Source organism: Anopheles gambiae, chromosome 2 (genome assembly GCF_943734735.2).
Source record: "Anopheles gambiae chromosome 2, idAnoGambNW_F1_1, whole genome shotgun sequence".
Taxonomy (NCBI): Eukaryota; Metazoa; Arthropoda; class Insecta; order Diptera; family Culicidae; genus Anopheles; species Anopheles gambiae.
In genome coordinates, this window is record NC_064601.1 from 22,205,462 (window position 1) to 22,221,879 (window position 16,418).

At 48.4% G+C, this 16,418-nt stretch overlaps 1 protein-coding gene across 1 annotated transcript; it reads right to left on the minus strand.

Moving 5' to 3' along the window:
• Positions 1-13,797: 13,797 nt before the first annotated feature.
• LOC1273422 (uncharacterized) lies at positions 13,798-15,797 on the minus strand. The gene is made up of 2 exons (XM_312397.5): positions 14,108-15,797; positions 13,798-14,032 (listed from the first exon to the last, which is right to left on the minus strand). The coding sequence occupies exons 1-2, from the start codon at positions 15,287-15,289 to the stop codon at positions 13,955-13,957; spliced, it is 1,260 nt and encodes a 419-aa protein (XP_312397.5). The 5' UTR covers positions 15,290-15,797; the 3' UTR covers positions 13,798-13,954.
• Positions 15,798-16,418: the final 621 nt, after the last annotated feature.

Consider the following 16,418-nt stretch of genomic DNA (forward strand, 5'->3'; position numbering starts at 1 on the left):
ATGAGTGAGGGGAGGAGTTGGCAGCGAGAAAAAAAAAAGATGAGGGTAGAAATCATTAAAAACCAACCAATTGTAATTATAAAATTCACACTTTTTTAAGCGACCCTTTTCTGTTGCAGCGATTGAAACAGTTGCCGATACAACCCCCTCCCGGATTAATCGAAACCTCAACGGGCAAACAAATCGCGGGAATATGTCCCGAAAAACGAAATTACCCCCCTACCGTCCCTGCATTTACGCTTCGGCGATTGTACATGCTACTACTGCTGTGTTGGCGGTGCAACTGCAACATTTTTCCACGTTCGAGTGCTTTTTTCCGGTTCCGTTCCGGTGCAGTGAGCAGCAGCGGCGGGCTCCTCGTGCGCCCCTTTCGCTTTCTCGCTGTCCACAGGATATATGCTGTCTACTTATATCCTGCAACCTGCATCCGGAATGGACACATGGGGCAAAAGGATGTGCGTATCTGTGGCGGTGGTGGTGGTGGCATTTTGATTCGTACATAAATCGGACAGCACAATTCAACATCGGACGCTGTTGGTTGGTCCTGTCATGTTGCTGTCCCCCTTGTGTAATTTATGTGCATGCACCACTGACCGTACATCGTGCATTGCACGTCAAATCTGTGTGCTTAAAGGTGTAATTACTGCTTCGGGTAAGTACCGAGTAGCTTTTTTCATTCTTTCTCTCTTTCTTTCTCTCTCTCTCTCTCGCCCTGTCCCTTCCAATTCCAGGACATCAAATCGGTAGCGTTTCGGTTGATAATGTTATTTGATTAACTTTCCCGTTCCTTCCCGTTTTAGTGGTTTGCTCTTGGGAACTTTGCCCCCCCCCTGTACATTAAATGCATCCACAATATCAGTTTAATGTTCGTCATTACCCTTCCAAGTGGGGTTAGACGAATCGGGGTGAAACGGAGCTAAAAATCTCGCATCCTGAATCAGTGTTTGTTGGTCAGTGTGGGAATTTTTGGAACGCTTCGGGTCGAATGTTTTTAGTGGTTTCCGGAGTGCCTAATTACGGCACTGACGAGGTTTGAGGTTGCTTTACTTTTACCCACGATTGTGAACTCATTATTGTTTATGTGCAGTTGCACTTTTCCAGCAGTAAAGTGCACATGCGGACGGGAAGTGATTGGTTTGGGCGCAAGGACGATTACATGGTGGACACTGCGAGAAGGGGTAGATTTTGAGTGTAGGTTCCAGTCATTTCCTTTAGTCAACGGTGAAAATGGTTTGCGACAGATGTCCCTATTGCAGTACTCGATTGCGTGGGAAAAGGTATGGGAGTGTACTGCTGAGAGTTAATAGCTAAATGTTCCGTTTAATATCGATGAGAACACGTAGATGAGTTAGTTGCTGGTTCTCTGGGGTACAGCAACTCCATGTGGCTCACACTGGTAGCCGTTTGCAGTTCGACTCATGCCGTATTCTATACCTCTAGCACAAAATGACATGACATGTTCAGAAATGATTCGCAAAAGACTTTTGCGACCAAGACTTTTGCGACCAAGAATTTTGCGACCAAGACTTTTGCGACCAAGACTTTTGCGACCAAGACTTTTGCGACCAAGACTTTTGCGACCAAGAATATTGCGAATTTTGTGACGAAGACTTTTGCGACCAAGAATTTTGCGACGAAGACATTTGCGACCAAGAATTTTGCGACCAAGACATTTACGACCAAGACTTTCTTGGTCGCAAAATTCTTGGTCGCAAGATTCTTGGTCGCAAAATTAACGATCATAAATTAACGAAACCTTAAAGCAAATTTCGAGCAATTGTAAAATCTTGGTTTTAGATTGTGTACCATCACTCTATATTTCTTTGTGTGTTCTTTTTAATGCGTGCATTATCCCATTACCAAGTCAAGTAGAATAATTGTTCCGATTTTGTAGTATTGAACTTTTAACTTGTATGAATGAAAATAGTCGTTTAAAAAAGCAATTTTTAATTAGACTCCGATGAAAAGCTCAACTCTTCTCGTTACCAATGCAATTTGCAATCAGCAGAAACAACGATAATAAACAACAGTACCACCACCGCCATCATCAATTCCATCACCACGATCGCAAGCAAACGAACGAGATCCACACCTGCCGGTTGGTTGGTCCGATCACATTCCTATTCGCAGCATCTGAGCAAATGACATGATTCATTGCCCTATTCGCAACCATCATCATCACCACCACCACCGCCAGTGTCATAATTCTATGAAATAAATATTTTGTCAGCTTTGTGCCTATTCATTACTCTGGGGCTGAGCAACGGTCCAACACCTTTAACCTCTGCGCCGCAACCTCTCAACCTCACGCACCCCATGTTCATGTATATATGAGTAAAAGCCCTCGGCCCAACAATTGCGCGAATGCACTTTTCCTGCAATCCTCTGCTGCACATTCTCCTGCTGCTGGGGTATGCGAACAGATCCGGTAAAACAATGGTACAACCATTGGGTGGATAAAAAGTAATAGAACGTGTGCTGCGCTTCCTTCACCCAGAATTCCTTGCCGCTTCTCTTTCTTGCCTGTCCTTCGTGCGCTTAACTCCGCGAAGCCCGGCCACTTACGGTTAACTTTTTTAATGATTTTGTGAGCTGATAAATGGGCTTGCCCTTGACATGATCACCGTTTGGCTTCCCGCAACAAACACGGCGGCACACACATACATACATGGCGACGGATCATATCTTCTCCTTTGGGCTTTCCTGGGGCCCAAACCCCACGGTGCGTGCGAAAGCGTTCGCACCTTTTCTTCCTCTTCTAGTGCCAGTTTTGCCCTTCTTTCTTGATGTTGCTTATGAACTCCTCCTAGCCCCGTCCCCTAGTCGCACACGAGGGGCGAGAGGTGGATCCCCAGCCACTCAAACTGTTGTTGACGAGCATAAATACACGGCTCGGCCGGGGCACTCTAGGGCCCGGCAGCAGTTTGCAGCTAACTGCACAGATATCAAACGAACCAACAGAACAAACCGTGTGTGAAGGATGATGATCCACCAAAATCACCGTCGGGAGGGGAAAGTGGACAGGGAAGGGCCCACCACGATAATTCTACCAAGGCGCACTGTGCGCGCAACTGTGCGCCCGCGACCACAGTACAGTAATCAACCAATAGTGGAGAAAGATTGATGAGCCCTCGGGTCTCCTTCTCCCCTTCTCACCATGGTTCCCTTTCCGAGGAGACTCCACGGCATTGACGATCGCGCAGGGACGTCGGTGGTGTGTGTGTGTGTGTGGTAACTAATGATCAAAATATAATAAATTTTATTCAATAAATTAACAGATTTTGATGGTTCGCGGTTCAACCCGGGCTCTACCATCCACCGGCATTGACCCAGAACCGGGGCTGCCCTGGAGGGGGGAAACATGATGATCCTCTTTTTTTGAGCTTTGTTTTGTCTTTGCTACCACAAAGGTGCCAAGGAATGGGAGGTACAGAACGTTACTCATGACACTTGGGCCGTTGCAGTTCTCGGAGTGGGAGTGGGGGGTTGGGGGAGCTGGTGCCAACTAATTTGCTGGAAGCTGCTAACTGTGCAGTTTTGCAGTGTGTCTTCAAAAGCCCATCTCGCAAGTACTCGCGCCCCTTGAGGACCAAACGAGCCTGCTTCGAGCGGGGTTTGGGTTGGAGCGCTGTGGATGTGGATGAGATTGGACAAACAAATTGGACTTGAGCAGCGAGATGAGATGACCAAGTGCTTCTTGTATTGTACTGGGGCGGGCTTTCGTTGCTGGCCGGCAGCAAAAGCCGGGACAAATTAAGGTGTATTTTTCCTTTCGTTCTGGTGGTTTGAAAGGAAGCGATATCGAGAACTAATCACCTTCGAATAGGAGATAGGATGGAATTCAAGACTTCCTATTTGTAATTTATGTAATGATAGCGTTGAAAAAGAGTTTCTGATCTGTGGTTGAGATGTTGTACTTCAAGGAAAGGGAAAGTACTAAAATAGGGAAGGATAGATTCTAGGAATAGACTCTTTCTTACGGGAAATGAGCACAATGAAACGGGAGTTGGACTCTATAGCATCCTTGTTAAACAAATATAATAGGATTTTCCAAGGAGCCTGTCCAAAAAGGGTGCCTTTTTGAGTCCAAAGAGTTAAATTTCCATCAAATGAAGTTCACATCCCATAAAAGGCAAGGAAGTGTCCCTCAACTATTAGAACCCTTGGAAAAAACCTGTAAGTTCAACATCACAAACAGTCGCATGGCGAGGTTTAACTTACAGGGTTTTCCAATGCCTGCGAATGCTTGCCTACGAATGCTTCCAGATGCATCGGACGGCTATAGACAAACATCTAAGACAGATAATTCCTTTTCATAAACATCCATTGAATCGTTATTATTCAAGCTTACATGTACGACCTTGCGATAGGTGCCTTTCGTCAATTATCCGGAATTTTCGCCATGGCGGACAAAGACACGTGTTTAGGCATGTTTGTACATCGATTTTTATCAATTCTTACTCAGTTTTCGCGACATAATTGTTGGATTAGAGTTTTTGCATCATTTTAGTCCAGAAAATGTCGATGTCACGCAGCTGGGGGATGTTGGGCTGGTTCGCAAACTTAATATCCAAATTTTGCCGAAAACCTCCAAAATTTGGCATAATTGCAGTTTTGAAGTTCTGCTGCTTCCTGATATGTTTGTTCATGTTCTTCAGGTACTATTTCAGCTATTTGGGCGATTGCATCGACCTACCGGTCAAGCGAACGCAGCATTGTAGCCACTTGTTCCTCGGTCTACATTGTCAGCTTCCTTTGGGATCTCAAGTTGCTCAGGGTCATTGGCCATTCGGAATTGGGACTTCTTTCGATGCTTTGATTGTTGTCCAATAGTGCCAAGATGTTGTAGATGCTGGCGCACTTATTTGACTTGTTCGACGTCTACAAACTGCCGCACGATGTCCGTTTGCGTCGTAGAGCGGTGCCGTTCTTTGATCGCGCACGCTTCTATACGAAGTTGCTTCACTGTTTTGGCCATCACGGTTAGAGTTCGACTGATAGAGGTGTCAAATTTTGTCTGCTGTTGTCTGAGAAGTTAAAATTTAACTTGCTTTCTGAGTTGAAGAGCGATCTTACTCATATAAAGATCAGAAACGTCATTAAATTGACTCTAAGCAGCACACACTTTCATGATGTTCTAGTAAATGAAGTTAGAAGTGATATCCTCATATATCCAATTAAATTCTCAGCCTCTCCATCGGTCATATTCCTCGTATCACATTCCATATTTAACGATCATAACCCATCACCCATCGGAATGTTCTTCCGTGCGATCGTACTCTTCCTTTTACCCTCCTTTTGCTTGCAAATGATTTTGTCAATCAATATCGGGGTGACAGAACGGTTGCTGCTTGCAATTACCTGCACCCTGTGGCCTCTTGTTGACCTGCTTCGGGCAGCCTAAGGACGACACCTCCTTCGGAAGAGTTTGCCCGTTCCTGCGTTCCTGCCCGCCGTGCCAGCGAGGTGTGAGCGCGAATGTGTGTGATGAAATTATCATTCTCGCACCTTTGCCCATCCCGTCTGACAGCGACCTCCTTCCAGCGTACCATGCGCAGAGATTCTTACGGCCGGTCCAATAAGACAAAACCCCAACAAAAAACAACGCATCGTCTGCCTTAACGATTCCACAACCGGCAGGACATTGAGATGAGGGCTAACAGCAAAAAACAAAAAAAAAAACAAGGCACTCAGTTCCCTGGAAATCCCTCCCCCTCCCCCCCTACCATCTTCACCCATGTTTTATGGTGGCATCCATTCCCTGGTGGGTTTTTAAAAATGTTTCTCCAGCGCTCCTCTCCGGCGGTGATTGCGTTCGGCTATATTGTTCAAAAGCGGTACGAACAAAAATCGTGGCCCAAGGCTTGCGCGCGCGTATAAAAGAAAAGGACGACACCGTCGGCCCATCGGCAGGGGGATTGAGGTACGAAGGCAGCACACGTTTATACGAATACGCGTTTTAAAAAATTCGAGAAAATGATAAATGATACGCGGTAATGAATTTATGAAAACACTTCTCGTTTGCTTTCCCACCAACCTCCCTCGTGGGCTTTCCTCCTCCCAGCCCTTATGCGCGGTGTACATTCCCTGCTTGATTGTGTGTGCGTCACGGGGCTGTAGCGGCAGCGGGACAGTCGAGATGTGTGTGTGTGTGTGTGTGTGTGGATGAGTAATGATTGACGTCTTCCAATATCGGGCGCTCGACGCTCGTTTGCAGCCGGGGCGAGAAACCCAGAGCCGAGGATTCCTTTCTCTCCGTGATCGGCCGCCAGACTGTTGGACGCAGGACGGTCTCGGACAGCAGGGCCTGCCAATAAAGCCCGTCGAACCAGCTGAGGGCCGTACCACGGGCGATAATGATGGTGAACCGAGGCGTGGTGTGGTGGATGGAGATGGTCCATTCGTTTGCAAGGTGTGACTTGTCCCTCTCTCTCTCTCTTGCGCTCTCTGACCCAACCCTAAGTGGAGATTTATAAACATTTCAATTAGAAATAGAGTCCATTAATTGGATTTACACGCCGATTCGATGTGGGCCTTCTTTGGAGGGCTAAGGTCTTCTTGGCGCAACACGCCAGAGTGTGCAAGGTGTGCAACCCCGTGCGGCCTCTGTGCACGGTTATTGATGGCAAACCGGTCAGTGTGAAAGGAGTTTGTGTGGCTCGTCTTTTGCCGTTTTTTTTTTTATTTTACTCAGTATAGAAAGGTATCGATCGTCCACTCATGCACTCGCACAATTGGCATTGCAAACTGTGGTTTATTGTGTGTTTGTTTTAGCACGAAACCCGTAATTACGAGATAAAAACAAATCCGTTGCCCTAATCTAATCCGGGCATTTTATCACGTGCGCATCGTGCACTAGCACTGGCGGCAATTTATCAATTTGAATTGATGTTTTCGCCTGTTGTAAGGCGCCTCAGCTTGTGCCACAGCTCAGCACACAAGAAGAGACGAACCCCCTAACACCCATCAGCTTTGCCGGATCAACATCAACATCATCGCGATCGCGATCACCGAATTTCACTCCTTTCGTGTATTGATCGTTTATCTTCCCGTTTCGGTGTGGTCAATCATGGGGCCAGTTCCTGATCTTTTGTGCCAGCTTCCACAAAGTCTCTGACCTCTGCTGACCAGAGCACGAGCCACAAGCGCTCGGTGATGATCACCCACGAAAATGGTGCTGCAGGCGCAGGTTTTTTCTTGCGTTTCTTTTCGGCTTAAGCATATTAGATTAAGCCACACACACACACACACACCACTTGATCTTGCCCACAGGGTAATTAATCTCTAGTCCGGCGTTTCGGTCTAATTGTGTACCGTGTAACGGCCCCGTTACTGTGTGTGTGTTGGCTGTATGGAATATATTCGCGCCCGCGCCAGTCCTTCCCATCATCGTGTGACAAATTGACCATTAAAATAATTACCCTTAGGGTGTGTGGGGCGTGGGGAGTTTATGTTGCATCTGTGCTGCTTTCACCTACCGATTTGTGTTGTGGGCTGGTGGGGTAGGAGGAGGAAAGGCGCAAGGATTTTAGAGGGTGGCAGGTTTTGCACACTAAATCACAATAATCATTAAACGCGTAAACGTTGAATTCTGCGGCTGGTCACACAAACACCCAGCCCGCAAGGGTTGGTGTGTGTGTGTCGTCGGGGGTCCAGCAAAAAGTGCATCATTTAGCGATAGAAGTGCACTCCCTTTCTTGCACCAAGCCTTTGTTGCTTCACGCCAGCTTCTGGTGGTCATTATGTTAAGTACTTAATAATACCGTGTGCCGGCCATTAACGGGGACGGCATCGAAGAAGGATTCACTTGTTCGTTCGTTGGTGTGTGTTTTTTTGTATGTGTTTCGGTTGATATTCTTACTTTTACCACGGTTACAGTATGATTTGTGTTTGGTAGCAAAATTTACGCTCAAAGCGAAAGGATCCTTGTCCGTCACTAGACGGAACACGATCAGACTTGGGGAGCAAAAAAACCAACAACAACACCAACCAGCCAAAGATTAACGAGGACCTTTTGCTGTTCGCCACTTAGTGTGTGTGTGTGTGTGTGTGTAATCGTTGGATCAGCGGGTGAAGCGCGGAGCGGGAATTAAATATCATGTCCCTTTGTTTTTAAAAGCTGTGTGTCTACCTGCAGCAGAGTTCCTCGTTTCACAAGTCGCCGTTTCAGCTGGTGCGCTTCATTATTTTTATTTAAGTACCTTTCCTCCGCACCTCCGTACTTAGGGGAGCGAAGCTACTGGCGAATTTGCACCAGTTTTGTTGTTGAAAAAACAACAATGTTTGGTGGTGCGGCGTGTGGTGGAGATTGTGTATTAATGGGATGGTTGGTTCACCGCATTTAACATCCGCCGATGAGGATGAGTGCTCGAAAAAGAAGGGCAAGGTAGAGAGAAAGAGAGAGAGAGAGAGAGAGAGAGAGAAAGAGAGAGAGCGAGAGAGCGAGAGTGAGAGAGAAAGTGAGAGACAGAGTAATTACTTAATCAGTAGAGTAGATGGTTTGATGCCAATGGATGGTTACACTGTACTGAAGCGTCGGGAGTTTGCCACTACCCGATGGAGGGATGCCAACTGTTTGATCCATGTTTGGTGGAGGATTACTACACATCTTTCATCGGGAGTTTTGGGTAGCTAGATTTAGCCCTGTTTACTACCACTGGCTTCACTCACCGAGCTGGCGTTAAACGACGAACCTCTAAGGAGCTATTTTTTTGCGGACGATCGATCGACGTAAAGCCGGTACGAAAGAAACAGCACACCCATCCGTCTAATTTATCGCCATGGTTGCTGCTGCTACTTCTGCTTGGTTTGCCCTAAAAAGCAGTCTTCTCCACCACAAACTTATCTCATTTAGCATTTAGCACTCCCCTCTGTTCCGTCAGAGATGCTGGGAGGGGAGGGGCCCCATATGCACGACACCACAGCCACAGGACAGCCGTGGTCGCGTATAAGCACACGCGCGACAACACAGTTGGGTTTGGTATCAATTATTACGCTAAAAGTGATGCTGCTTAGATCCCGCTCCGTCCTCCGACAGGCACGCTTTTTTGTAATTAAGAAGTGCTTGAGTGTTGTGTGTGCGTGTGTGTGTGTGTGTGTGTGTGTGTGTGTGTGTGTGTGTGTTGGTCCCCTCCTTGATGTTTTTCGGGCAACATCGGGTGTCCCTGCGTGTAACGGGCCGATTCATGCCGCAGGCCGCAGGTGTTGGCGTCGTGAGTAGTCACTTAGCCATAAATTAGCATGAAAGGTAAAACACACACACACACATTAACACCCAAACGGGAGAAACAATGTTCTCGTGGTGGAAGTTGGGTTTGATATGGAGTTTGTGTCGGAGATGGTTGTTTGGAAAGTTGTGATGTTTTCGGAATTTTTCACCCAACATAAAAACCATAAAACATATTTGGAGGTTTTTTAAACTTTGCAAATATTGTTTCATTTTAAAAAAAACGATGCAAAATTAAAGGCTCCAGCAAAATGAACTCACCGATTGTTGTATACAATCATCTGTAAAGGGCGAACAGGAGGTGGTCTGGTGGCGTTGTACCATGTGAGGTGATGTTTCTCCTGCCGGTTGGAAAAATGCAATTAAAAACCACCCAGACACGTGATGGCACACCACATGTTCCACCAAATGTAAAGGCTGATTTGGTTGTTTTTTTTTGTCGCTCCCTTTTTTTGCTATTTACCGCGATTAATCAATGGCACGTCCGTGGTGTTTCACCACAAACAGGCGCCATCCATTTCCGCCTGTCGACACACGTCAGTGGGAGAAGAGATGGAGATTGTTCCGGTGCGTTTTTCCTTCGTTGCGCAAGAGACGCATGATGTACGCGCGGGGTCAAACGGGGATGTGTGTGTACGCACACGTGTTTTCGTACGCAGACATGTGTGCTTCGCCGCCGCTCGGTCACATCAATAGCTTTGATTGACTTGCTCCAGAAGTGGAAGTGTCCAACTTCATTTTTTTTGAGTTTATATTTTGTAGCAACACTTCAAAGGTTTGTTTAGCGGGCCAAGCGAATGCCATCCCGCTTGCATACCCGAAATGATAATGCACCCACTTGAGTGCAATTTCTTGCTTACGTTTTCCCACCGAAAGACAGTGCCCGAAGGAAGTCGGTTTTAAGGCACTTGAACCAAGGCGGGGAAAGAGACCGCTCCTGACTCCGGTGGACGATGCGCTTCGACCCGGACCTGCCGACCTTCTTCCGGTTGTGCTCAGGGGCACAATCACCAGCTGGTGAACTCCACAGTGTGCATTTGGGCTTCCGATTTCCCGACCCCGACCCCCGGTACACATACGATACCGTGTGAACTTGACTCGCTTCCACGCGCAAACGGTGACGGAGGCTAACGGGGAAACGTTTAGGCCCCGTGATTTACGCTTCCACTGGGACACGGGTAGTAGGTACTAGCGAGGTTTCGCTCACGCTCAGAGCTCATGCACGTTTCATATCTCCAGTGTTGGAAGCGTCGGAAGCGTCATCGTCGTAGGATAATCTCAATACATTCTCCCTCCACCGGCCGTTTCAATCGCTTCCTGCGAGTGTCATCGATCGGTATGGGAATCATATGTTCCTGCATTCTGGAGCAAAACAAAAAAAAAAAGAAGAGGGAATAGGTGTGTAGGCGACCGTCCCAAATAGCGAAAGGAACGATGAGCACAAAGCAGAGCAGAGGAAGAGAATCGTCGCCGTGCGGGTTGTGCTCTGTTCCGTTTTCGACTCCTTAATATGTTAATCATTTTCCGGTGTTGAATTGCCCCGAGGAGAGTGTCGTGTTACTTATGTGTGTCCAGCTCAAGGGGCAGATAATGTTGACTTTGCTTTCTCCTGCTTAAGAGACAATCTTCTTTAGACTAAAGCAGGAACAGTGAGGAAGTCTTATCCACGTAGGAAACAGCTAATTGATTACGGACGGGACAAGTGTGTAACTGTACGATTACGCATTTGTTTCCTAAAGCGTAACCACAAAGTGAAAGAGAACGACTCTGTGTGACAAATACACACACACCCATCGTTTAACCTTAACAATGAACTTCTGTTGCGGGTCTAATAATTGTCACCTTACAAAACCATACCAGCACGCGGCTGGGGCGGCATTGCAATCAAAAATCAATTTCATCTCCGTACCTAGCGAGCTACCACCGTTCCACCATTATACAAGTGCAACCATGTGGAAACAACAACCGGTGTGAGTGGTTCCGGTCTTTACAATAGACACACACGAGCAGGGACGAACCCGTGTGTCCTGCAGTGTGCGGCGTCAGCGTGCCATCACGACGTTCGTTGGCGTTCTAAGCGTAATGTGATTATGAAACATTTATGAGTTCCAATCGGCTGGTAGATAACAATTATCACGTGCTCACCCGATTGTTGTCATCGGAGTGGCACTTTTTTTGTTGTTGTTGTTGTTGTGGGTATAGTGGTTTTTCCGGCTCAACACCCAGATGGAATGCTTCAACGCCTCGCCGAAAAACGCCGTTACCAAACAATGGTTCAATGATGCGAGGATAACCGAAACGGACGCCGGGCGCACTATGACCGACGTAACAGACGATCCCAATTATATCCTTCCCCTGTATTATGGCGGGTGACCACTTCTATGCTCATCCATCTCGTGTGCGCTGGCAGGGTTCCAACCACATACACACACACATGCATAATTACATTCCGGCTGACAATGATCGATAGCAGTGATGGCGCGACTATCTGGTGGTGGTGGTGGTGAGTGATAACTTTTATTAAATTTTACAGATAATGCAACACGGGAGAGAAATAGAAAGAGAGAGTGTGGCGAAGGGAAATCCTGTTTGAAGGGGATTTTTCCCTGAAAACCACACAAACTACACAACGAGATACATTACCGAAAAGGATTGGAATTCCGAGAGCCGGCTCCCTTTGGACGAACCAGCGTGACGGTCACACCGGACCGCTCACCGCGGGTTACAGCATAATGACACAAAGGAGGACACATTTTAATTAATCCACCTAATACTGACCAGGGGCGAAAGGAAGAGCAGTACCGTGTCCACGGCTTTTGCTGGTCGACATCGAGTGAGATGCTTCACGGTGGAAGTAGACTCCGTTCCGAGAACTTAGTCACCAACGACAAATGCGTTGCCATTTGTCTGGTTTTGCGGACTGTTGGATTGTGTGGTTTGGGCTATTTAGTGGCCTTTGCTTGGCAACTGTCGACCGAAGGTGTCCAGTTTGCGGGAGATTAGTTTGATCGATTTGTTTGCAGGCTAAAAAAACCCTGGGTTGGACCGGTCAGACGGTGGTAATTAATTTAATTTCCGAAACGAACATTGGAACGGAGCACAAGGACAGTGCTTCTCCTAAGGAGCACGCGGGTAACTGGGACATCTCAATCCAAGCGCAGGTTTACGTGAGCATTTTAAAAATATATAATTCCAGCTTATCCTCCGTGAGGACGGAATGGGCCCGCAGTACATCTTAACTTTCTCACGCATCCCGATCTCAATTAGTTTACAACCGCAATAACAACAGCACGGTCGGCGTTACATGTGTCCGTAATTAGTCGGAAGCCGCCATAAATCTCCGTGCAACAGTCCGGAAATGGCGTCTAGGGTATAGAGAAAGAGACAGAGAGAGAGTGAGCGGTAGAACCCAGGGCGCAGGCAAGACCTTCTGCGGATAGGACCGACACACACACTTGATTGCTTCCGAACTGACTGTTAAACGTGAACCAAGACGACACGGATCTTGAGGACAGTAGACGACATGGCTTCCGTTTGTGTGTGTGTGTGTTTTTCAGAACTAGGAAATCACCCAAAAACACATCCCGACGACAACAGCCAGCAACGATTGACGCTGGCTGGTGCTGTCCCGTGGGCCACACAGGACGGGTTGGGACCTTTCGGGCCCTGACACCTGGAAGCTGTTTTGCTGAACTGGACCTGCAGCGCCGCAAATCGTCGTTGCAAGTGTTCCCGGAGATATGTTGCCCGGGACTGGCAAGGACCCACACGACCTTAAGCTCCCCTTTAGCCCCCAAACGGCGCAGTCCGGTGTGAGGGGTCATTAATTTTTCGTGCTGCTTTTGTCCAATGCTCGTTGGTGGTCCTGGGGGCTTAGCACGCTAGCGCGAATCCAATGTACCTGTCCTCTCTTTCTATCCGCTCTTGAAGTCTATCCAAAAACGTAAAAAAGCGGCATATTATAGTGTGACGTCTAACACGAAAACAACAAATGAGCAATTCGGCAGAAGAGAAACTGGATGGATGAGAGATGATTCATGTGGCGGGAGAGATGAACTTACGAGCGAACCGTTTTAGTCTCAGTGGTTTTATGTGCAGCACCTCCTCCTCACGCCCCGCCCCGAATGACTTCTGGCTGGCTCCGAGCGCGTCGAAGGTTCTCACACGAGGTAATTAAATTATTTATGTTGACGCACGCAAGATATTCTTCCAACCGCTTTATGATAGTGGTGGGGCCGTCTTTAACAGCGACGATCCCGCTAGAGCAACACACACACACACACACACGCACAGGTACCTATCTTTAACGCAGGACCGCGTTTTTGGAAATGGAAATAAACTCACACGGTAGGGTCGTAAACGAGCAGCGTGTGCAGAAGTGCTGCCACGCACGGTCCTACCGGGTGTGTTCTTGGGAGAAACAACAAGAAACCATGACAACAGCAACATCACATCACCGCCAGGCAACTAGATGGGAAACCGAAACAGCCGCGCATTTGGGGCAAGAAATTGGAACGATCTCGCGCTCACCGTTGACTTGCGTGGAATATAGCATAACGCCTGTGTCCGTGTAGAGGGGTGAAGGATGGTTTAATTAATTAAATTTTGACGGTGCTGGAAAGTGTCGCGCAGCCTCAGTTGTCAGCCAACTACACGGTGCAAACGAGCGTGAGAAAGTACACCGTGGAATGGCTTCCGGGAACGGTGGCACATTCGAGAGGAGGACGATCATTCCGTCGGGTCCGTACCGTCGGGTGGCCCGTTCCGCGGCAGTCGCTTGCGGACCAGATGACCGCGGGCGTGAGACTGTGAAGGGCGTGTAGATGGCTTTATTAGTTCGGGGTCAGTGGGAAGAAGTCGGAAGCCGGCTTCGGCACTTACCTGCAGCATGGTGGCCATTTGATGTTTGACTTTTTCTTCCCCAGCGTGCTTGCGTGCCAGATGTCCCCGAACGGTAGATTGGAGCAGTGTGGCAGCTTGGTCCGGGTCCAGCTGGGAGGGTGCGTCCGCTGCAGCAGCATTGGGGACGATCTGTTTTCGTGCTTGATGGCCACGGAACACCGATTGGATCATGGTGGCCGCTTCGTCGGTGGTCAGTTCAGCTGGTGTCGGCTGTCGGCGCATTTGTTGCTCGGGAACATCTTCGGAGCATCCAAGGGAAACGTTGATCAAATGACGAATATCTTCCGAAGGTGTGTACTGCTCGCCAACAGGTTCGCCCACAATTTCCTGCGCGATCAGGACAGAAGGTACACCGGCCAGGGCAGCTTCCTCCAGGCGGCGCCGTTGGTGCGTCCGTACGGCCTGCTGGATGATCTTGGCGCTCCGGTCCAGCTCCTGCCGCCGGCGCGTATAGTACGCCCGATAGGCCACTTGAATACGCCGCGCTGCCACTTCCATCTCCTCCCTGGTTGGACCGGTTTGTGCGTACAGCCCGAGCGTATGCTTGGCGGCCTGCCGCCAGTCCTTACCCGTACCGGCGGCCTGATGCTGCTCCTTGTACGCATTGCGGAAGTAGTACGTCCGGTACGCTTGCTCGATAATGCGCGACGCTTTGCGTGCTTCCTGCTCGGTAAAGTGGCACTCCCGGACCAGCCGCTCCAGCACGTCACGCTCCCGGAACGTTTCGCGCAACCGCTCGTTGTCCGGCTTCGTCTCGAAATGGTGGTGGAACGCTTCGCGGATACGCTTTACCGCCTCCTCGGCACGCGTTGAATCGATGCCGACCGCTTCCAGCATCGCTACTATGTCCAGGCTAATGTCCAGCACGTTGTCGACAATCTTCTCCGCGACGCGCCGATTCTCGCGCCGGGCCAGCTTCTCCTCCAGGTAGTCCGCCAGGAAGGTGATCACGTTCGGGGGCTGGCTGCGCAGCACCTCGCGGCTAATGTCCTGCATCAGCTCCTCGAGCTCCGGCGGGATGGGTATGACCGCGCCGGGACTTCGCTGACAGTGAAGCAGATAGTTCATTGCGAAGGTGTGCTTCCTTTCGGTTTCGGTGTCACAGAACTTGCGGTGTGACAGATTTGTTCCCAGCCGATGGGGGAGATGGGTGTGTAGCATCCCAAAGCATACTGCGATGTTGTGGCGTTTGATTGACAGTTTTATTTATAGCCGTAGCGTGCGCAGACAGGCAAGGTGATTAGAATTCCGATTCGTGTCCCGAAATCGATGGGAAAATCGAAAGTGGAAAGTGAAGGGAAAATCAAATCGCCTTAAATGTGAAAATGTTCCTTACTTTCCCAGGCAGCACAACACCCCTCTATGGCTATGGCAAGAGCAGGGCGAATTGTTGTCGTGAGTGCGCAGCGGAAGTGGTTCCATTTCCATGGCTCACTTTGTAGGAATTTCTCCACCGGGATTTGTGTGCGTTCGTTGATTCGGGTTTGAAAAGAGGGCCGGGCAGAGAGATTCATAAATATTTATTGAACATGATATACTACACAGGGCATGTTTTGGACAATTACATAAACCACCGACTGATGCATGCGTGCGATATGAAGACTTCTGGGTGAGAGCCGAACGACCGAACCGACGATTTATTGGAACAGCGGTAGTAACAGTGAAGAGTTGTGGTAAATTTTGGAGATTTTTGTTACAATTGCGTAAAGCAGATTTAAAATTATTATCATGTTTTTCTTTCACAGAAAACCTACTTCATGAAGCTCCTGAAAATAAACTCCGATGCACAACTCCTAAGCGTATCCTTTTACAATAAGTGAGTATGTCTATGATGTCCTCCTCAGCACGATACACACTCCACTTACAGAAGCAGAAGGAGCTCCTGCTCAACTTCACTGATAGTTGAGTGTTTTATGTGATGTATGATTTTCTTCCATTTCCCCGACTCCCCCACACCCTTCTGCCATCATGCATTATTGTTTCAGAACTGTCCTCCCTGCCGTTGTTACGTTTCCGGGATTCCGGGTTGGCGTGGTGCCCGCTGGTCGCGGGCAATAAGAACACCATAAATCATTTCCGGCCGAAAAGTCACGGAAAATGTCTTGTGTGTGTTTCGTATATGTAGTAGGCGGTGAGTGTATGACTTTCCATCGTTGTTGTTTTTTTTGGGTTTTTGTTATCGTCTTCCCACTCCTCTTTTATTTCCACCAGACGTGAAACATAAAAAAGGCATTTTCCGAAATGGTCGCCGGAATGTCAGGTCTATCAGGGCGTCCCGTGACGTGCGCTA